Raw genomic sequence first — 22,328 nt, 5'->3', positions numbered from 1 at the left:
CATATCCAGATATGATGCATCTCTTTCTTGGCCACTGTGAGGCAGCTGCAATTGTAACAGCCAGGAGGACTTTCCAGATTCTGTGTTGCCATCCTTGCTCTAGACTAGAGGGCTAATTTTTTTTTTTAGCCTATGACTTGGATGATTTCTCTGCCAGCCATGAAGAGCCTCTTTAGACACAAATGCCTAAGAGACAGTATGTAGCTCATGCTTGAGGCTGCGGTCTTCTGGGACTAAGGGAGCAATCCTAACCCCTTATGCCAGTGCTTTCCAGTACTGACATGAGGACAATGCAGCTCCAAGGTAAGGGAACAAACATTCCCTTACTTTGGGGAGGCCTCCATTAGTGCCACCCAACTGCAGAATGGAGCACACGTTCCATTGGTACCGCTATGCCAGTGCTGGAAAGCAGACATAAGGGGTTAGAATTGCGCCCTAAGTCTTCCTGAATAATGGGACCTAATGGAGTACGCATTAATTTTGGTTATTTGGGACAGTGCAGTTGCATGCTTCTTAGCCATAAAGTGCAAACCACTTTGTGAACTACTTTTTGTTAAAGCAGGTAGATAAAGCAACATCAGGGAGCAAATTTGCCAAGGGGCATAGGTTAATATCTAGGGCAGAGATTTTCAACCAGTGTGCTGTGGCACACTGATGTGCTGTGAATGGTCTGCAGGTGTGCCATGGAAATTTGGGGGATGGTAATTTATTATTAGGGCCATTGGGGGATGTAGGCCCCTCCCCACCAGCAGCATGGTGTGTGCCTTGTCAATTATTACAAAGCTGATGTTGTGCCTTGACAATTTTTGCACCTTGTCAGTGTGCCCTTAAATGAGAAAGGTTGAAAATCACTGGTCTAGCCATTGCCTATCCCAAAGGCGCTCTGCTGTGGGGGGCTGTCCCAACGGGGGCGCGGGGAGCGCAGGCGGATCGCTCCTCCACCCGCTGGCCTCCCTGCACTGCCCTCCACGTGGTCCTGCCCGCTAACCCTTCCCGCCTTCCTTCCCCTCGCAGGCGCCCCGCGCTCTGCGCCAGCCGTGCCCCCCACAAGACGACTCGATTCCGGACGTCCTCGCCTCCTGCAGGGGCTCCCAGCGCCAGAAGCGGACCAGCTACACCCTGCGGCAACTCGCCCTCCTCCAGCAGGCGTTCGAGCGCAACCCGCGGCCAGGGATCCAGCAGAGGGAGGAGCTGGCCGCCCTCACGGGGCTCCCCGAAGACAGGATTCAGGTGAGCGGCACTGCACGAGTTCCTTCCAGTGGCGCAGCCAGAGCGGGGCCCAGCACTGAGTCTGGCGGGGATCTGCGAGGGAAACTCGCCTCCTTCGGAGCCCCTCGGGGCGGGGAGGGCGAAAAGGGGCGAATGCCCGCAGTGGCTCCGAGGGGGGGCCCTTGCAGGCTGCGGTGAGGACCCTGCCAGACCTCGTGCTCTGCCCCCCCCCGCGACGCCACTGGCTCCTTCGCCCACCGTGGGTGCCCAGGCTCCGTCGCCTACGGACTTCCTGGGCCGGAGGACCAGCCACCTGCGCCTGCTCGTTTCCCCGAAGGGATTCCGCGCAGCCCAGCCCAGGACCTCCTTGGCTCCCTCCCCAGCAAACGCCAGCCTCGGATCTTGGCGGCGAGACCGGAGCGACCCCTGACTTGACTGCCAGCGAGACGCGGGGGTAGAGCGGCACGCACAGGAAGCGCCGCCCCAGAGCGGAAGCGCCCCCAGAGCGTCGCTGCCGATGTTTGCGGCGTGGGAGCAGCAGGTGGGGAGGACCTGTCGCCATGGGGAAGACGGACTTCTTGTCCCCCAAGGCCATCGCCAACCGCATCAAGTCGAAGGGGCTGCAGAAGCTGCGCTGGTACTGCCAGATGTGCCAGAAGCAGTGCCGGGACGAGAATGGCTTTAAATGTCACTGCAGGTCGGAATCTCACCAGAGACAGCTGTTGCTTGCTTCTGAGAATCCGCAGCAATTCATGGATTACTTTTCAGAGGCGTTTCGGAATGATTTCTTAGAACTTCTCAGGAGACGATTTGGAACAAAGAGAGTCCACAATAATATAGTGTATAATGAACATATTGGCCATCGGGAACATATCCATATGAATGCCACCCAGTGGGAAACACTGACAGATTTTACTAAGTGGCTGGGGAGAGAAGGCTTTTGTAAAGTGGATGAAACTCCCAAAGGCTGGTACATCCAGTATATCGACAGAGACCCTGAAACGATCCGTAGGCAGCAAGAGCAAGAGAAGAAGAAAAAGCAGGATCTGGATGATGAAGAGAAAACAGCCAGGTTCCTTGAAGAACAAGTCAGGAGAGGCTTGGAGGGGAAAGAGCAGGAAGGGCCAGTCTACACAGAACTAAACAGAGAAAATGATGAAGAAAAAGTGGTATTTAATTTGAACAAAGGAGCAAGTACTTCAACAGCAGGACCTTCTAAAGCCAGTTTGCTAGGACTGAAAGCAGTGGGAACAACACCAACAGTTAAACGAAAAGAAACACCTAATTCAGGACAGCCTAAAGAAAAGAAGAAGAAATCAGCTTTGGATGAGATCATAGAGTTGGAAGAAGGAAAGAAGAAATCCACCCAAACAGACTATTGGCTGCAGTCTGAAATTGTGGTCAAAATCATAACGAAGAAGCTTGGTGAGAAATACCATAAAAAGAAGTCTGTCATTAAGGAAGTCATTGACAAATACGCAGCGATTGTGAAGCTAATTGATTCTGGAGATAAGCTGAAACTTGACCAGACACATCTGGAGACAGTCATCCCTGCACCAGGCAAAAAGGTGTTGGTTTTAAATGGAAGTTTCAGAGGAAATGAAGCTACTCTAGAGAGCATAAGTGAGAAAACATTTTCAGCAACAATAGTCATCGAATCTGGACCTTTGAAAGGATGTCGAGTTGAAGGTATACCATATGAAGACATTTCCAAGTTGGCTTGAGTTGACAGGACTTGCTGATGGACTCTGGGATTGCTCTGGACTCTGCTGATGGATTCAGTCTAAAAGCAACCCAAACCATGAGCACTAGACTCTGCTATGTCATAGTGTGAAGAGTTCTACATAAGAAAGCAAATAGGTTTTTTTTTTCCTTCAAACGAACTTGTTGGACACTAGCCCCATTCACCCCCTTCTTCTTCTGTACAATAAATAAAGTGGGGAAGGAGGCAGCAGGCACTGCCCATTGCTTTTACTGCCATTAAAACACATCTGCAACATATATACACAGTATTCCACCAATTAAGAACCCTGAAAAGTAGGGTTTTCAGTTGTATGGAGCACTGCCTGTGTGCATATGCTTGCTTGCAGCCACCTGTTTCAACAAGGGACATGTGGAGATGTTGTCTCTCACTATACACATGTTCATTATATGTGCAGTGTATGGGAGACAGCTTGTGAACTTCTGATGGATCCACTTTCATATAATAGAATTGATGAGATTCTGATATTTAATTTTCTCCAAATCATTTGAGCTTTGCAGCTGGAAACCCTCAGTTCGTTAAGCACTGTGTGTAATTTGTTGCTAGCTCCAGATAAATTGTGTCATTTCAGATGCTTTTGTGGTAGCTTATATTTCTTGCAGTTGCAATAAAAATTGAAGCAAGGAAACAACAAGGAGTGATAATCTACCAACAGAGTTAAGCATTATGAGTGAACATTTAGACTTACTAGGGCAGGGCTTGACATGATATGGTGTTTGTGTTTGGTGACTCCAAAATTGATTCTTTCATCTCTTTCCTTCTCCAGCTGTCACAGAAGTTTACATACAGTGGCATCAGGCAGTGCTTCTAAATTATAAGCGTGGGCTGGACCAGTTTCCTGGAGGCCAACACCACTCCTGTGTTAACAGTGGCTGTTAGTACCTCACCCATGACCACCATTTTAATTTTTGATATTATATATGCATTTATGAGTGAAGCTTTGGGTTAGTGTTGAGTGATGTAGGCTTGGTGGGATAAATATGGCCCATGGCTGCCTCTTAAGGAGTAGAATCTTTAGGGTCATGTTAGCCAAGGCAATTCAGGGCTAGACCCAATGCAGATTTGTCTGTGGGCAAATATGCGCAGTTGGAGATGTTCAGGGAAAGAAACATACCTGGGTGATGGATCCAACTTTTGGTTTGCCAGTTATGTCTCTTGAGTTCCTCCTACCATGACTCACAAATGCACATGTGGAGAACCCTGTTCCAGGATAGATCTTTGTTGGCCTAATCTAATGTATCAGAGTGTATCTAGGAATATCCCGTGGGAGAGTTTGGCTAGGGTGTAGAAAGGCCTGTGACCTAAGCACATGCACATGGACTTACCAAATTCTTCTTTTTCTGCCTGTTGAAACGAATGCTACTGCCAAAGGTCCTAGGATGTCCTGGAGTGGCTGTTGTGGGTCTGAAGGAACAACTCAAACTGGGATGGGATGTAGGACTTTGAAAGTCTCCCCCATAGCTCTTTGGATCTTCATTCTTTCAGCCAATAGGTATAATACTAATAGCATAGAAATGCCTTATTGGAGAAAAGAGAACAATGCCAAGGTAGCTGTGGACAACTCCACAGCCGAAATACAGATGTCCTCCAAACATTCAGACATTCTCCAAAGTGCTCTTTCATATACTGGCATCCTCTTCGGTAGACTTGTAAAAAATGTATGACTTGTACAGTGTATTTTTAATGCCATTTAAAAATAAACAAGTGACTGCAGGCGAGCAGGCTCCGCTCTCACGCCCGGAGGCGCCTCGAGTCCTGTGCGGGCTCTGCCCGCAGGGCCGGCCGGGCTGCAGCTGGTTTGCCACCGGCAGACTCACTCGGTCAAGTCCTGAGGAGTTCCACCGGCTGCTCCCTGGAGGCACCTCTGCTGGCCGGCAGGTTCTCCAAGGGAGGCTTTGCCCGTCCCACCTGGGTCAGCCAGCGGTCTTTATTCCTGACAAGAAGCAGCTTTCAGCGCCAGGGGGCTTCCGCGGGGAGGGGAGGGGAGGATGCATGAATGGAATGGAAAGGCCCCTCCTTCCGAATTGCTGCCTGTCTGGCATCCCACAAGGACCCTGCTAGGAGCTAAGCGGCAGCCCTGGAAGTGGGGGGTGGGAGGGAGTGTTGTGGGTCAGTCTTGGTCCAGGCATGAAGGAGAAAACAAGAGGAGAAGGAGAAGGGAGGCTTTTGGGTCCACCATCCTTTTAATATGGTCTTTGAACCTGTTCTGAAACCACCCTTCTAGTCAACTACTCCCTCCCCCCAAACTGTCCTTCCCCCTGAGAAATGATGTTTAAGTCCCCTCCACATCTGTGGGGTCTTCTGATGTGTGGCCAGGCAGCAGTAGGAAGCGGTGTTTTCAGCCCGATCATGACCACTTGAACAGCCCTCCCCCCTTTCTCCTGGCTTTTCTCAGGGTGCCTTTGTATCCCATCCTTGTTCCACCTCCTGGGAGCCCTCCAGGCTGCTCACCTGTGACTTGCATTTTCCCTGCTGCTGGGCCTCATCTCTGAATGGGGGAGGGTGGGCACAGTTAGCTTTTGTAAGGTGGCATACTGTGTGGGTTGATGTCTGAAATGTGCAGTCATATGAGCTTTGGCAAGCCCCACCATACTTCCTTCTGAACGCTTCATATCAGGAAAGCATGCTGTTATGCCAGATTCTCAATCCAATCCTCACTTAGATAATTATACCCACTTTCAGCTATTTAGTTCCCCTTCTTTCACCAACAATGACCGTAGTTCTGCACTGCTCCACCCCACCACCAGGGTAGCTCCCCTGTTCAACCTGCAGAGGTCCTTCTTCCTTCCCTCTCCTGCCAGCAGTTCCTCCCACCACTATAGCAGCACCTTGGTCCTCAGTAGGTACTGGGTGAGGCAGCCACACACCAATCTCAGTGTCTCCAGCAGTCTCTAAAGTGCATTCACTCCTATGTCCTTTAGTCAATTAGTTCATCAATCCATAAGCAGTACATTAATCCAGTCTCCGGTCCCTCAAACTTTCCTCCAACTACCCACACCAAACTTTCCCTTCATAAGGTGCTTCTATGCCTGAGGGCCCCATTGCCTTCAAGTGGCTGCAGCTGTGTAGGGCACACTCTGCTGAATGCCCAGGTCTCAACCCTTAAAGGGGCCACTGCTGACATCACATCCTACCTCCTTGCCAGATCTTCCGAGATTCCAATACACTCCACCCCTTGGTGTCACAGTGGTCCCCTTGATCAGTTGTCCATTGTTTAATTTCTTGTGCCATCAACCCCTTGGCCTGTCTTCTTTCTTGGGCCATTCACCCCTTGGTCTGCCTTATCTCCATACTGGTTGCTGAAGCTCCCATACAGTCCAATTCCATTCTGTCCATGCTGGTGCCCATTTGGTCTATGTCATGTTACCAAAAAGGGCTGTTATGTTTTAAGGGGAATTATTACAGTGCCCTCATTGGAAACTTCAGGATCGAAGGCTAGATAACAAGACAGTGTAATGCAAAGAAATTCCTTTTTAGCTTGAGACTGAGAGAAAGATAACTTTCAGTAAAAGAATATATTTTTATTGCAAAAACACACAGGTATACATAATGCACATGAAAAGATGGTAAGTATATGTCTACTTGAATCCTAGTACTTGGATCCAGGGTACCTAACTTTCATGGTGGTTGCATGTGGAGTGTATTTGGTGCATCCGAGGAAATCAGAAAAGGATAGGTTGTAGGGAAGGATTTTAGGGGTCCCTGATCTGCCAACCCAGTTGCTGACTAAAGATGGGGAGAGAAGGGGAGGGAAAAAAAGGGGGGAGAAGGGAAAGAGTTCCAGAAATGCAGGATAGTTACCTGTCCTGAGGAGCAGATGGATGGGGGTGGGGGTGGAGAGTCCTATGGAGGACCCTCACAACACAGATGTGTTGTGTCCTTGGAGGGGGGGGAGCCCAGAGAGAGAGAACATGTAGCGAAGTTCTCTCTTAAAAGGCTTTTTGCTTACCTGGATGCTGACCTGAATGACCCAGATGTGGCCTAGAGCTGATCTGGATACTCACTACACACAGTGGGGCAGGTGGAGCATGCAAAGATCAGGAAGTCAGCTACCAGCCATGGCTGACCTGGGGGGGGGGGGAAAGGCAGTTTGCATAAGGTACTTAAGAGTGATTAAGCTACAACAAATGAGACATATAAGCAAAGATTTACAGTGATTCTCTTCCAGACTCCTTGACTGGGGGATGGGGATGTGGTCACCATGAGCTTGACTTGACTTGACTTGATTGTCCTGTGTGTTGAGGTTTAATGGGTTTGCATAACAGTGATTGGAACAGGAGACACTTTTGCATTGCTAGAGTCTTTGTTGCTAAAGTCTTTGTTGCTGTGTGCGTGGAGAGGTAGAGGTTGTGTAAACTTGTGACTTTTACCAGGGTTTTGGAAATCAGGCCTGTTTGCTTGGCCTGTATGATATTTTAGTCCATAATAACATAACCAGATATAAAAATCACAACTTAAAAGGAAACGGGATTTTCACGTAACAATCAGTGGTTACAAAGTTTCTTTTGGGCCTCTTTCCAAAGAGGGAGGGGGTGAAACAGAGTGGGGGGTGGCAATGGGGGAGGGCAAAATGGGAGCAAAACAAGCAGAGGGAAAGTGATAACAGTTGGAATAGTCTTTGGAGCCCAGGTCTACCAGTCTTTCCAATGTGTACCTGCCTGCCCAGCGTTGGAAGCTAGATACAGTAATATAGAAAACCAAACACACTCCTAAGTCTCTCTAAAATCTTTCAAATATAGAAATCATTGCAGGAGATTAGTAGCATTGTATTTAGGCTCACACTAGAATGGAAAGTGTCCTCTGTACACCAAAACCACTTCTGCAGCAGCTACAATCCTGCAGCTGTGTTGCTGAGCTCCTCTACACTCCTTCATGGTAAGCAGATCCACTAGCAAAAGAGCTACTGTAGCAGGTCAGTTTCCTTCTAGATGTGACACTGTTAAGAAATATATGCATTCCTGGGCCTTGTGTGTTTGGCTTGTGGCAGTAGCTGCTGCCATGTACCCGTGATAATGCCCCCAGCATCCCGTGTGGGCAGTGAGTCTGGGTGAGATTAGAAAATGGAAGATCCCAGGAAATTTCTGGGCCCCCTCCTTTGGCTCCTGGGCTTCCTTTCTGACCCTGGGCCCAGGTACAAATTACCCTCTTTACCCCCCTCTCCTAGGCCCTGCCTCTGCCCACAGAAGTCCTGCTTGGTCTATGGGAGGATGGAGAAGGTACTGGTGTCCATCAAGCCCCTAGGTCATTGTCCTCATACTGGATGGTTGTGTAATCCTGGGGGGGACGACGACACTGTGACCCCCATGGGAAGCCCTCCAGCTGCCAAAGTGGGGGCTCCAGGGGTGTTCGTGCATCTGGTTCCAAGGCCAGGCTCCGGCTGCAAACCCTGCTACACTTACCTGCGAGTAAGCCCCAATGACTACAAGGGGACCTACTACTGAGTAGACTTGCATAAGACTGGTCCCTCAGTCTCCCTCCATCTCAGGCTGCAGATCTCTACCAATCTCAGGCAGGCTGCGCTCCTAAGCTCACTTTGCTGGGAGTAAGTCCCATTGAACACAATGGGGCTTACTTCTGAGTAGACATGCCTGGGATTGCATTCAGTATCCTCTTTCCTTGGGAAGAAATCCTATTGAAACATAAGAGGCTTGACTGCTCAAGGGCAGGCAGTTGGGCTGCAGTCCTGTCCCACCTTACTTGGGGAAGGGGCTCAGTGGGGTTGAAGACCAAAGGATGTATGCAGGGGGGCAGCATCGAAGAACCAGGAAAGCTGAAAGTTGTGTGTGTGTGTGAGAGAGAGAGGAAGGACCCCACTTAGCTGTGATGGAAAATAACAGAGGGGAGGAGTCTGCAGCTTCTGCAGGGTGGTGGTCCTATTTCTGCAGCCTTCAACCAGGCTGTACCCGACATCTAAAGCACCTATGCTATTTGTAACTGAGAAGTACGACTGAAGAGCCCCATCTACCCAGATGTATGGAACTACATGGGATCTGCTGCTGACCTGTGGAGCTCACTACATGTTAGGCTCTGATTTAACAAGGAGAGAAATGGGATGCTCAGAAGCCAATGCAGAAAGCAGGGATAGTTCTGTAGAACATGAGTGGCCAACTTTTCAAGTGGAGGACGCCTGGACCTTTAAGAATTGCGCAGAAGAGGGAATGTCAACACCTCACAGATGACAATCTGCACCTGCTGAAATTCCCTCCTCTACACAATTGTTAAAGGTCCAGGAGCCCTTAAGCTAAGGGTTGGCCACCCCTTTTCTATTGGCAGCTCTTTTCTATTTGTGTATCACAACCAGGCTATCATTGACAGTGTCATCTATCCTCTGGCACTTGACAAAAAATTACCAGATGAACCTGGTCCCTGCATGCAAGGTGCTCCCAGTGATCCTGCTCGCTGACCCCACTTCTGCTGGGTATAAGAAGGATCCAGGCATCCAAGCTCCAATCAAATTTTTTGTCCCTTTTTGCATGGACCTTTGAGAAAATAAGTTGACCTTAAATGCTATTTAGGAACAATACAATTTAGAAACAAAAATGACCTTTTTTTTCTTTCTTTCCTTCTTATCATTCCTTCACTCACATCCTCCCTGGCTCCAGGAGAGAGCATGCTTCTCCTGCATATTTATTTATTGAAAGGATTTAATCTCACCTTTCCCTTGCAGGAGCATAATACGCCCAAGGCGTCTTACAATTTATAGATTAAAAAATACCATTCTTCTGCTTATCTGATCAATGAGACAAGGCCTGCAGTGCCTTTTGTCTGTCTGTCTTTCCACATTGTAAATGTGGTTCCAGGTTATGACAATAGAACAAAAGCCCTTTTGGGTGGAGATGGAAGCCATGTGAAGATTTTATAATGGAGTTGGTTTTAATTGGAGAACGAAATGGACTAAGATTCAGAGAGAATCTGCATGGCTTCTGTAAGGGTAAAGGTTCTGCCTCAGGAACCTTTTAGAATTCTTTGACAAGGTCATCAGTCATCTGGATGTGGGCAAACTGGTAGATATTATAGATCTGGATTTTCAGAAACCATTTGACATGGTCCCTGGGCAAAGGCGAATAGGAGGGCAGATCCTCTTATGGCTCAAGAATTGGTTGAGGTCCAGACTGGGCATCAATGGACTGTTTTCACAATGGAGAGAGGTGATAAGCACTGTGCCCCAGGGATCTGTCCTGGGACCGGTTTCAACTTGTTCAGAAATGACCTGGAGTCATGAGTAAGCAGCGAGGTGGCCATGTTTGCAGATGACTGAGGACCCAATCCTATTCAATTTTCCAGGGCAATTTTCAGGTGCTGCTGAGCCATTGTGGTATGCACTGCAACCTGTGGTGGGGAGGGAGTCACAGAGGCCTTCTCAAGGTATGGGAACGTTTATTCCCTTACCTCCAGGCTGCACTGCAGCACTGGATAGGATTGGACCCCAAGAACATAAGAACAGCCGTGTTTGGTCAGGTCAAAGGCGCTTCCTGTGTGTCAGAGCAGCCCACCAGATGCCTCTGGGAGCACGCAAACAAGCCTACAGGCACAAGCCTAAAGCAGGGTAGAATTCTGGAGGAAGGGCCAAACAAAAGACATTGGGGCTGGATTTTGGATGGAGCACTTCATCTCCATCTACACAAGAGTACATGCAGTCACTTCTCTGCAGAGTGGGGGCAAAGATCTTGCTTTAATAACTGTAGACTTTGCTATTTTGGTTTTTCTGAGTTCATCTCTACTCACAATGCTCTTATTTCCTCATAGGTCTGGTTCCAGGAGAGCCAGACTGTGCAAGTCACAAAAGACCTGCAGGAGTCCTAATGCCCAGCCACACTAAAGACAACCACATTGGAGATGGGACATCAATGTATCCACTTGACTGGTACACCCATTCTAGCTCTCTACCTGCCATTGCCCCTTTCTTCTCCTCCAGCACCACTGCTGAAAAATGTAGCAACAAAACAGGAAAAAGAGGTTGGGGTGGCTGTTGCAATTAACCTCCCAAATGATCTTATAGCATTTGGGAAGATTGCTATCTGTATCTTGGCTGGCTGGGAATGATTCTGAAGCACAATGCCAATGTTCCTCCTTGGAATACCAAGCTTCAAGAGACAGTGGGTGGAGGAGGCAGTGATATATTTGGGAAGAACAACAAGCAGAGGTGGAAGTCGAGTATAATTTTGCTTGGGCCAGACCTGCATCCAGAAACTGTGAAATGACACCTGCTGCTGCTACCACTGCTCCCCCAGGTTTGCCAGGGGGTAGAGAGGAGCAGCTGCAGCAGCAGGCCCTGACTGCCTCTGAGTGTGGATGGGCCCCATGGCGCTGCTTAATGGGTAATGGGAAAGCATATGCCTCACCTTTGAAACAATTTCTGCAACAGGGGCACAACTAATAGCCCCATTGTCACTTTCTGATATGTACTTGTTTGGCAGGTTTGGGTAGAGGGGTTCTGCTAGATTCCCTGTTCAAGCTCTGCCTGGAGAATTATGCCAACTTTCAGCTAATTAGCTCCCCTTATTTCCTCAAAAATGACCCTAGTTCTGCCTTGCAGCACTGCTGGACCCCACCACCAGGGTAGCTCACTTGTTCCACCTGCAGAGCCCTCCTTCCTCCTCTGCCAGCAGCTCCTCCCATCACTACAGCAGCAGGCATGGCAGCCAAACACCAATCACAGTGCCTCCAGCAATTTGTTCAAGCAGTCTCCTCAGTCCATTCACACATCAGTCCATCAGCAGTTCCAGTAGTCCATTAGACATCAGTTCCTCAGTCCATTAATCCAGTCTGTCCTTCCTCAAGCTTTCCTCCTTCTGCTACCCACACCTAACTCTACCTTCATCAGGTGCTTATATCCCTGAGGGCCCTATTGCCTTCAAGTGGCTGCAGCTGTGCAGCACCCTCTCTGCTGAATGCCCAGGCCTTACCCTTAAAGGGGCCACTGCTGACACCACATCCTACCTCCTCACCAGATCTTCCAGGATTCCAATACAAGGGATTCGGAAGTTGAAGAAATATTATTGTGATGCAAATTGTACAGTAATGCATCTTTGACAAGTGTGCATACTGAGTCATATCAGACTAGCAAGGGAAGGGAGGAAAAAATGTATGCCATCAAATCCATGTGGTTATTTCATAACCAAATAAGGAATACCTTCTATTAAACTGTATAAAAATATAACAATCCTCTTATCAAGGCAAGTACATTTCATGAAGAAAAATGCCAAAAAATTCTGAACAAATTTAGAGGATGAACCTTCTTCAACCCCTCCATCAAATATTTCTGCAACTATATCAACTGAATATTTGAAAACTTTTTCTGAGCTAATTTTTTTGTTTAAAGTACTTTGAAATTTTTGTGAAGTATTTCAATTTATATAAGTCAATGAGAATAAAAGATTTAAGCATATCTTAAAACAGCCTTTGCTAAATAGACTTCAGTTAAGTATTGAAATGGCACAAATACACACACAGAATACAGAAGCATTTTTAAAACTATACAAAATTTTAAATCAAAAATAATTGTTTACATTTTCTTTATACATTAACATACAAATAACCTCATTTGATGAGGTATCAAAGAATCAAAACATGACTACAGCTATTGGAAAATTCAAATCTGGAAACAATTCATTACACTGAAGCTTTACAAGACTATACTAAATAAACAACTCAATACACACTTTTTACAAGATCAACATTTCTGTATATATCTCAGGCCTTTTTTATTTTTTTAGGCAGTTCGCAGGACAGGATATCCAACTGCATTGTGAAACGCCTGCTAACCAGTTCTCTAGTTTAAGGTTGTGCAAACAAATCAATGGAAAACATTACCAGTTATTTGTGTGAAATCTTAACTCGAACTTTTTGCCCATTATGAAGGGAAAAAGCAAGTCATACCGATTTCTGGGAATTCAGCAGTCTTTTTCTACTCCTTCATTAGATTACTTTTATAAGTTACGATAAATTAAACATTCCAAAAGATATTAACTGATTTACAGGGACTCCCAGTATCCACAAGTGTACTAAAGCTATCTACCCACTACCATTCCTTTGCGTATCCCATTCTGCTGCTATTTCCCAAGAACAGGAATACATACACTGCTTTATCAATCACCACACTGTTCAGAGACTAAAATCAAAAGGCAGTAACACACTAGTACTAGGGGCACTGTAGCTTTCAAAGTAGGAGATTGCTGTACAGCCCCTTCCTCTGTGTCATTTCCTCGTCACTATTTTCAACACATCAGTTAATAGTTGACAGGGCTGGTTGCAACTAAATTTAAATTAAAATATTCTTATATTACATTATATGAAAACATTTCTGTATAACTTTCAATTTAAAACAACACATGTACTTTTGTAACTAAAAGTTAGCTGTTAAACAAGACACTGTATGTGCATAGCAAGTGATGAAGTCTATAGTAATGCTGGTAACTTTATGCTGGTTTCTTCAGAAGCAGTACAACAGATCTCAAAATATCCTCTTTTCCTTTCTCTTCCAGCAGTTAGGATATTTGGTGAAGCTTATATAGGGAGGCTTTTCCACAACTACATTCTGTACACTTGGTCTAAAGTAAACATGTCTTAGTCTCTGTTGGTGTTATTTGCAGCAAAGGCATGTAAATTTCCCATCTGGCTGAGACCACTCTGGATATGTGCAACATGGATCTCAACATTATTCTGAAAACAACTAAAAGAACAAAGAACAGTTGTTAATTGTGAGTTTGAACTGTCAGAAGGAAGTACAGGTCCAGCCTATTTATATACCGATTTTTTATACACGGATTTGACTCAACACGAATGGCCACTGCAAATGAGAAGGAATGTGCTGATCCCTGGAGAAGGGGAAAAATGCATCCCTTTAAAATCTGTTTAAAAAACTGAACAGTCCTTTAACAATACCTCCTTAATGAGAGGGAGAGAGAGGGTAGCTGGCTGACAAGCCATCAAACCTTCTCTCTCCAGGCAACCCCTCCCTTCTCCCTGAGCACGTGAAAGTGAGGTGATCACTTTGCATTGGTGAAAGGAGGGGCTCAGTGAAGCTCCTTTCTAAGCTCTTGGAGGACAACTGATTGATGGATTGTCTTCTTAATGACTCTTATCATACATCACAAAGGTCAGCAAGGCTGTTTTTAAATCACCAGAGCAAAGAAACTTTGTTTTTTAAATTGATTTGCTATAGTGCTGCTTGGAACGGAACCCATAGGAATAATGAGGCTCAACTTGTATGTGCTCAGCATGCTCTAAAGAACATTAAACTCAGTACCCTTAGCATGCAGCACTCATAGTATAAGATATTACCTGATATTGGAGGAATCTATGGAGTTCTTGATGTCATTTAATGAATCTGTTAGTGACTTAAACTCAAAGGAATTCAGGTCGCCGCCTTCTGCCAGACACTAGAATAAATCAAAGATTAGCTTTTTTACAAAATCTGTGTAACTACATTATAACCCTCTGATGTACAATAAGAGGGACATATGTGATACAGGAACACCAACAGCACCACCAACTGACAGCCCAGTCCTAAGCTTCCATAGCACCAAAATGCCTATGGGGTCTGGGAAGCATCACTAAGTCTCCTCAGGGTAAAGGAACTTATGTTCCCTTACCCCAGGTGGTACCAATGAGTGTGCTCAGATCTGCGCCTGCTATTGAATCTGGGCGCAGATTCAAGGAGACTTGTGTTGGGTTTCCTGGCCCAGGAGGGGGGTTAACATATGGCAGCAGAGCCTGCCACTGTCCTGGGCCCACTCCACCCCTCCCCCACCTGGTCCTGCCCCTGCCCTGCCGCTGACAAAACTTACTGCTGAGAGCTCTTGCCGCATGTCCTTCAGTGCTGTGGCCCTGCGCCAACTGCCGCTGGGCCCGGTGCTGGAGGAAAGCCTGTTAGACTGGTGCAAAAGTGCCTTATGGCACTTCTTGCGATGATTGGGTCAGAGGCACTGGCAGAGTGATGGTGCCACACCTGACTGGATCAGGCTTTGAGGCAACTGTGGCGGTACCTCAGGGTGACCCATTTGAAAACATGTGGTAGGACTTGGAGCATGCTAGCAAATGGTTATTTGACATAGGCTTGGTCACCTACAGGTCATGAGCCAGGGAAGTTGAAAGCCAAGATAGTCAGAAAGACAGCTAAGCACTACAAACAAGGGTCTGAGGTCATGGATGAGCCAAGCCCCACTCTGAATATTGTCAGGTGTGGTGGTGGTGGGCATTAGTAGAAAATTTAAATAATTACATCACTGTATTTTAAATGTAACAGGCTACATTCAAATAAAAGGAATCCTAAGTACCACTGAAATTAATGAGACCAGTTAGTCATGATAAACTTCAGTCCCACTGATTCCACAAAGTCAGGATTCTCTTCCTTTGGATGCAACCAAATAATCATAGAACACCCCCCATTTTTGGCATTAGTGCTTCTAACCAAGGTAGGCAGACCTTCTTATAGTATGCATTTTTTCTTCTAATACCACTTACCTTTATCTGCAATAATATTGCTGTAAGTCTAGCAATAAGATCTGTCAGGTTTTCATTTTCAACAGAAGGCTGTCCTGTCGTTGATGTATTTGACTGTCTGACAATCTCCTGAGCTTCTTCTTCACATCTTCTCCTCAAATCTGTTGGATGGTCTGCAGGCTGGAGGCCTTGATCTGGGGCAAGCTGGGAAGATAAAGTTAAAAAATAGAATAAACCACTAAGATTATTAAAGTAAGTTGCACATATACACTGGCCAAGATTCCTTTTAAAAATCAGAAAGTTGGTTAGGCAGCAAATTTTATTTTTATCCAGAAACCTATAGATACAGTCACTTTTGTATTGGCAACCTTCAGTCTCGAAAGACTATGGTATCGCGCTCTGAAAGGTGGTTCTGGCACAGCGTCTAGTGTGGCTGAAAAGGCCAATCCGGGAGTGACAATCCCTTCCACACCGGGAGCAAGTGCAGTCTGTCCCTGGTCTGTCTCCCTGGCTATGGGCCTTCCTTCTTTGCCTCTTAGCCTCAGACTGTTGGCAAAGTGTCTCTTCAAACTGGGAAAGGCCATGCTGCACAGCCTGCCTCCAAGCGGGCCGCTCAGAGGCCAGGGTTTCCCACTTGTTGAGGTCCATCCCTAAGGCCTTCAGATCCCTCTTGCAGATGTCCTTGTATCGCAGCTGTGGTCTGCCTGTAGGGCGCTTTCCTTGCACGAGTTCTCCATAGAGGAGATCCTTTGGGATCCGGCCATCATCCATTCTCACGACATGACCAAGCCAACGCAGGCGTCTCTGTTTCAGCAGTGAATACATGCTAGGGATTCCAGCACGTTCCAGGACTGTGTTGTTTGGAACTTTGTCCTGCCAGGTGATGCCGAGGATGCGTCGGAGGCAGCGCATGTGGAAAGCGCTCAGTTTCCTCTCCTGTTGTGAGCGAAGAGTCCATGACTCGCTGCAGTACAGAAGTGTACTCAGGACGCAAGCTCTGTAGACCTGGATCTTGGTATGTTCCGTCAGCTTCTTGTTGGACCAGACTCTCTTTGTGAGTCTGGAAAACGTGGTAGCTGCTTTACCGATGCGCTTGTTTAGCTCGGTATCGAGAGAAAGAGTGTCGGAGATCGTTGAGCCAAGGTACACAAAGTCATGGACAACCTCCAGTTCATGCTCAGAGATTGTAATGCAGGGAGGTGAGTCCACATCCTGAACCATGACCTGTGTTTTCTTCAGGCTGATTGTCAGTCCAAAATCTTGGCAGGCCTTGCTAAAACGATCCATGAGCTGCTGGAGATCTTTGGCAGAGTGGGTAGTGACAGCTGCATCGTCGGCAAAGAGGAAGTCACGCAGACATTTCAGCTGGACTTTGGATTTTGCTCTCAGTCTGGAGAGGTTGAAGAGCTTTCCATCATGTCATGTATGTATGTGTCATGTATGCATTCCTCGACCCAGCACATATGGCTTGTGGCAGCCATAGCCGCTGTGCGTCCAGCATTCCATGCAGGCAGTTAGTCAGGTGAGACAGGAAAAAATAAGATTCCGGGAAATTTCTGGACCCACACCTTTGGCTCCTGGGCCCCCTTTTTGAACCTGGTTCCAGGTACAAATTACCCCCTTTATTCCCTCTCATGGGCCCTGCATGCAACCCCTCCCCTTTACATAAAAAATACAATTAAATTTGTAATAATTAGCGAAGATTTATTAGAGATTTATTAGAGAAGATTTATTAGAGAAGATTTGTGGACTGCTGCTTCTGTTGCTGGCTGCAGCTATGGGTGCTCTGTTCTCCACCCTCTGTACGGGAGAATAATGGAAGTGAAAGGCAATCTTTTTTTTTTCCCTGAGACCACTTCTCAGGGTCTTCCGGACACCTGTGGTCCCCAGACCACAGGTTGGGAACCAATGACTTAAGGGCACACTGGAGTGGGGTGGGCGTTGCAATTCAGAGCAAACCAGCAAAAACCTGAATTTAATTCTTATACGTTTAAAGTTATCTACATTTATTCAATTTAAACAGAATTCAATTTGAAATGCCATATGTTTATTTAGGCTCTAGATTCTAGGGTGACCAATGTATGTTGTATTCAAAACAAAGAGGCTGTTTATCCAGTCCAGTATTACCTGATTAATGTTTGCACTTCAGAAACAAAATCACAACCTCATTAGGTGCAGTAGCAATGATCTAGTGCAGTGGTACTCAAACAGGTGGGTCTCGACCCACCAGCTCATATAATGCCTTTGCTGTATAATGCTGTTTTATATATATATATATATATATATATATATAATGCAAATAACATATATGTAATCATAACATATATGCATATAATGCATATATATATAATGCGTATATATATAATGCATATAACATAACAGCATATAATACCGTTCCCTTTAAGGGGCAGGGACAAGCAGTGAAGCGATCCCTAGCATTGTGCCCCTGCTAAGGAAAGGAGGTTATTTTTAAACTAAACATACATGCTCACAGGATCCAGGGTGTGTGGGGAACCTCATGGAGTGCTTCAAGGGCTCCCCACGCCTTCTAAATAGTGCAAGTGGAATTTCTGGTTTCCGCACACTTGCAACATTCACTATTTAGAAGCTGTGAGGAGTCCTGCAAGCACTCTGTCAGTCTCCCCACACCTCTGGACCCTGAGAGCACATATGCTTAGTTTAAAAATAGCCTCCCCTCCCCTGCAGGGATGCGATCCTGGGGATCACTTCACTGCCCCCACCCCTGCAAAAACTTACCTCAGGAGTAAAGCTCCCAGGCAGTTTGAGAATCACTGGTCTAGTGGTCTAAACATGAAGCGTGTGAGGTGGTAGACTGTATCACTTGGACCGGGGTGGTCCAACTTTGAGCAGCTGGGGGGAGACATACGACCATTGTGTGATCCCCAGCTGCGCTGACCTGGAAGTAACTGGTGGTGATGTGATGATGTCATTGCCAATTATTTCCATGTTCTGAGCCACCGAAGTTATTCGGCAGTCTCACAACACAAGCAGGAGGAGGAGAAGGTGGGTGTGGTGGGGTTTTCTCATCTCCCTGCTTCGCTGTACCAGTTTCTCCTCCAAAGGAGAAGCTGGAACAGAGCAGCAGGGAGACTGAAAAAGCCAATGAAGTGGGAGGAGAGGGTGGTGAGGGCTGCAGCTGGGCTTTGGGGGACCTCCAAAAAGGGTCTCGTGGGCCATATGCAGCCTGTGGGCCAAGTGTGGGACCACCATGACTTAAGTCTTAGACCAGGGATGTCCAAACTTTTTGGCAGGAGGGCCACATGATCACTCTCACACTGTGCCAGGGTCCGGGGAAAAAGAATTTACGTTTCAAATTTGAATGTATTTACATAAATGAATATATTAGAGGTGGAACTTATATGAATGAATGAAGGTCTTGCAATAGCTCAAGGCCTATAAAAGGCCTTGCACAAAGCAAGGCTGGCCTTTCCAACGCTGCCGCTGCTGTGTCACAGATGTGAAACAACAAGCAATGGAGGGAGCCCTCATCCCACAGCTCACGCGAGAGGTGAAACAGTTGGCCGTCATGCTGAAGGCAGTTGCATCAGGCTGGTGTGGGCTCCAGCAAGTCTCCAGAGGGCCAGAGGCTCATTGGAGACTGGGGGCTCACTAAGGGCCGGATTGGGAGTCCTCGAGGGCCGCAAGTGGCCCCAGGGCCAGGGTTTGGGCACCCCTGTCTTAGACTATAGGCAGGGGATGTTATTTACTTAACATCCCTACAAGGAGAAAACTAGCATGCAGGGAGTGATTTGGGCTAGATGCTTAAAAAAAGAAAGAAACCACTTTATGGGGGAATTCCTCACCTGAATTATCAAGTGGTAGAATCCTTTCCACCACTTTACCATCTAGGAGTCTGATACTTCATTCTCCTGTATATGTACACTAGGTAATGTTTACTCTAATATGCAAGAAAGCCATCTAACAGGTAAAGTATGGATAGCACTGGGGAGCATAGCTGCTACTCCATAAGTCTGCCACCTGGGGGGCTGCCTTATCTGGCCTCACTGAAGGGGCAGCCCTTGGTCCCAAGTTGTTTTGACAGCCAATACAAATTATACAAAATTGGAGAAATAGTTTCCATATAACAACATCAACCACGAATCTAGCAGCAGGGGAAGCATATGGAAAAGGTGGGTATGTGTTGGGAGGAACAGATAGCAATAACCAGTGCCTTCACTATTAAAATGAGAGGCTCCAGAGCTTCACTTGCTTGCAAGCCACATCCTTTTCACCTAATACCTGGTAGGCAGGCAGTTGTAGGAAGAGAAAGGGATGCTGCTCATGCCGAGAGGTACTCCTGCTACTCATGGGTTCAGAGTTCTAGCACTCAGAACTGAGTTTATCTATGGCTTAAATATGTTTAGATACCCCTTCCTCCCCCATACCTCCCTTTTCTGTAGCTAGTGGTGGGGCTTAAGCCTGCATGTTTATTATGCCCCTTCAATTATTTACCCCTATACCATACAGTACTACTTTTTAAGCAACAAGAGATTTGGGGGTTTAAACCTGCCTGAAAACAACGCCCTTGTTACCTCTAATTTTAGATGTCAGGGAGGCAAGAACAGAGGCTTGGTCTGGACTTATTCATTCTTAGATGAAATGTATTTTGCACTTCCTAGGAGCACGCTCTTCTTTACACAGAAATGTTGCAGCAATGGAAGATTAAGACAAAGAACTGGTTTTTCTCCTCCTGGTCTCTCCCAACACAGCCCAGCCCACACCTGAGGCAAATCCATCTGGACATGAAGGGGACACTAAAAACAGTATAGGTTTACTCAGATTTTCTGCTCATAGCGCTTCACTTGCCATTGCTTATATTAAAACCGATTTCTGCCTGGCCCCACACGGGTACAAATTTGGTCCCTGTTGTGTGTATGCAACACTGGGCAGAAATGGCTTAAGGTGGCAAGGAAACATACAAGGGAGGAAAGAGAATAGGAAGAAAAAGTAATGGGGATGAGACTATCCCAAGGTGATAACTGATTAGGAGGGGAGTTAGAGGTATACAAACAAAGTTGGAAGGCAAAAGAGGCACAGCACCTAGCAGTGACAACACACTGCTCCCTTGCTCTCTGCTTCACTCTTCTTACTAGGTAAACTGGAAAAGGAAGGCTGCTGCAACCACTCAAAGCGAGGAAGCACAGTCCGAAAAAAGTCGTCGTGGGGAAGCCCATCTAGCAGGTGAGCAGAATCCCCAAATCCAGGAAATTCCTCTAAAACTAGCCAGTATTGTAGCCATGTCTTTCAGATAGTCATGTTCCATGTTTCTGACTAAACTGGGACCAAGAAGATAAACCAGTAAAAATAGTTTATTAAAAATTGGAACAATCAAAACAATTGATGGAAAAATTCAAGAGATAAAACCAGGGTTCTGATCAAAGCCAGAAAAGGAGTAGGGAGGATGGCCAAAACTGGCAAGCAGGTTGAGATACAGGCAGTAAATATTATTATTATTATTATTAACAGTATTTATATACCGCTTTTCAACTAAAAGTTCACAAAGCGGTATACAGAGAAAAATCAAATAACTAAATGGCTCCCTGTCCCAAAAGGGCTCACAATCTAAAATAAAACAAAAGTCCTGATGCAGCTATGATCCCTATCAAAATCCCTATCATAGGGATAGGATCCCTAACATGCTGTTCCAAGGTCCCTCATCCTAAAACCCACACTTGTAGCAAGATGGGCAGGAAAGTCCCTGTGAAGCACCAGATGTTTCCAAATGGGCAACTGCACAAAGGAGAGTTCAGGATTCCACTTTTATAACCTGTGGGTATTAACCCTGCTTTATTTGTGGAAATGGAAACTTGAGGGTCACCTGAGTCATCCACTCCAGGGACTGCTTCACAATTCTGGCTCTCAGACAGGCTCAGTGTTTACTTGTCCGTTAGAGAAGAAGATGCTCAAACGACAAGGGCTGCTGTATCTGAATGACACTGCAGCCTCTTCAGAATGCTGAGGCATTGCAGAAGCCTCTAGGGTGCTAAAATGGTCCAAAATAGGCAAACAAATCTGGAATTCTCACCGTGAGGTGGAATGGGTAGAAATATTGCTTGTGTATTTCCTCTTCTAGTTAAGTAAAAGGGTTAGAAACTTTAATTAATTAAAAGTAGTAAGCTGAACATTCAGAGAGAAGGCTTAGTAAGAGGCCAGGGCCCTGAAGTGGCTGCATCCTGCTGATCTGACTAAATAGAAAGATTAAATAAATGTAGGCACATTTTACCTCATAACAATACTGCTGAACTTTGTGCAAAACTTTGTTCAGATCCTTATTCAGCTGTTCAAGATCTAAAACGATAGTTGCATATCTTCTCTGAAATTCAATGCTGATGGGCATAGAATAGGATTTCTGAATAAAAGAAAAGGAAAAAAGTGAGACTGTGCTTAAATGGTACAATAGTACTGTATCTTGATTATTCACCATGCTGAAGGCCCTCTCACAGTCAATGACTGCAAACAAATCTAAATGGCTGACAGATTATTTCTGAGCAGATATTTCAGTAAGTTCTGCAATAAAAATCAAATCTGACTGACATAAATTTATCCTACAGCTAATGCAGAATAGAAAAAAAATCAGTCGTTTTAGTTAGGGTGCATCCGATGGTGTTACTTAGATTATGAAAATTCTAAATCACTAGAGAGCTTCCTAATTTAAGCTGTCTCTTAGTCTAGGCCAGGTGTGGGCAAACCCCAGCCCACAGGTCATTTGTGGCCCTCAGGGACCCCCCAATTCAGCCCGCAGGGAGCCCCCAGTCTCCAATGAGCCTCTGGTCCATCAGAGACTGCTGGAGCCCGTGCTAGCCTGTGGCTGTGCTTTAGGTTGGAAGTGTGTGCTCAGGAGGTATTATACCCTCCTTCATTTTTCTGGCTTGGTCTGCATGTCTGGAGAAAG

The 22,328-nt window shown here is 46.3% G+C and overlaps 1 protein-coding gene and 1 pseudogene across 4 annotated transcripts in view; one reads left to right on the top strand and one right to left on the bottom strand.

Moving 5' to 3' along the window:
• The first annotated feature begins 1,722 nt into the window (after nucleotides 1-1,722).
• Nucleotides 1,723-3,581, top strand: LOC136636533 (DNA/RNA-binding protein KIN17 pseudogene; annotated as a pseudogene).
• Nucleotides 3,582-12,545: 8,964 nt separating this feature from the next.
• Nucleotides 12,546-22,328, bottom strand: part of LIN9 (lin-9 DREAM MuvB core complex component) — a 34,850-nt gene continuing 25,067 nt past the window's right edge. For all 4 annotated transcript variants that reach the window (XM_066618691.1, XM_066618692.1, XM_066618694.1 and 1 more), the window contains 4 exons: nucleotides 21,660-21,785; nucleotides 15,437-15,619; nucleotides 14,255-14,352; nucleotides 12,546-13,643 (listed from right to left, as the gene is read on the bottom strand). In XM_066618691.1, the coding sequence (XP_066474788.1) occupies nucleotides 13,538-13,643; nucleotides 14,255-14,352; nucleotides 15,437-15,619; nucleotides 21,660-21,785 (513 nt within the window). In that variant the 3' untranslated portion in view covers nucleotides 12,546-13,537. The remainder of the gene's footprint in view (nucleotides 13,644-14,254; nucleotides 14,353-15,436; nucleotides 15,620-21,659; nucleotides 21,786-22,328) is intronic.

Source organism: Tiliqua scincoides, chromosome 1 (assembly GCF_035046505.1).
Source record: "Tiliqua scincoides isolate rTilSci1 chromosome 1, rTilSci1.hap2, whole genome shotgun sequence".
Classification (NCBI taxonomy): domain Eukaryota; kingdom Metazoa; phylum Chordata; class Lepidosauria; order Squamata; family Scincidae; genus Tiliqua; species Tiliqua scincoides.
The sequence above is the reverse complement of the archived record's forward strand: the minus strand, read 5'-3'. Positions and strand labels throughout refer to the sequence as shown.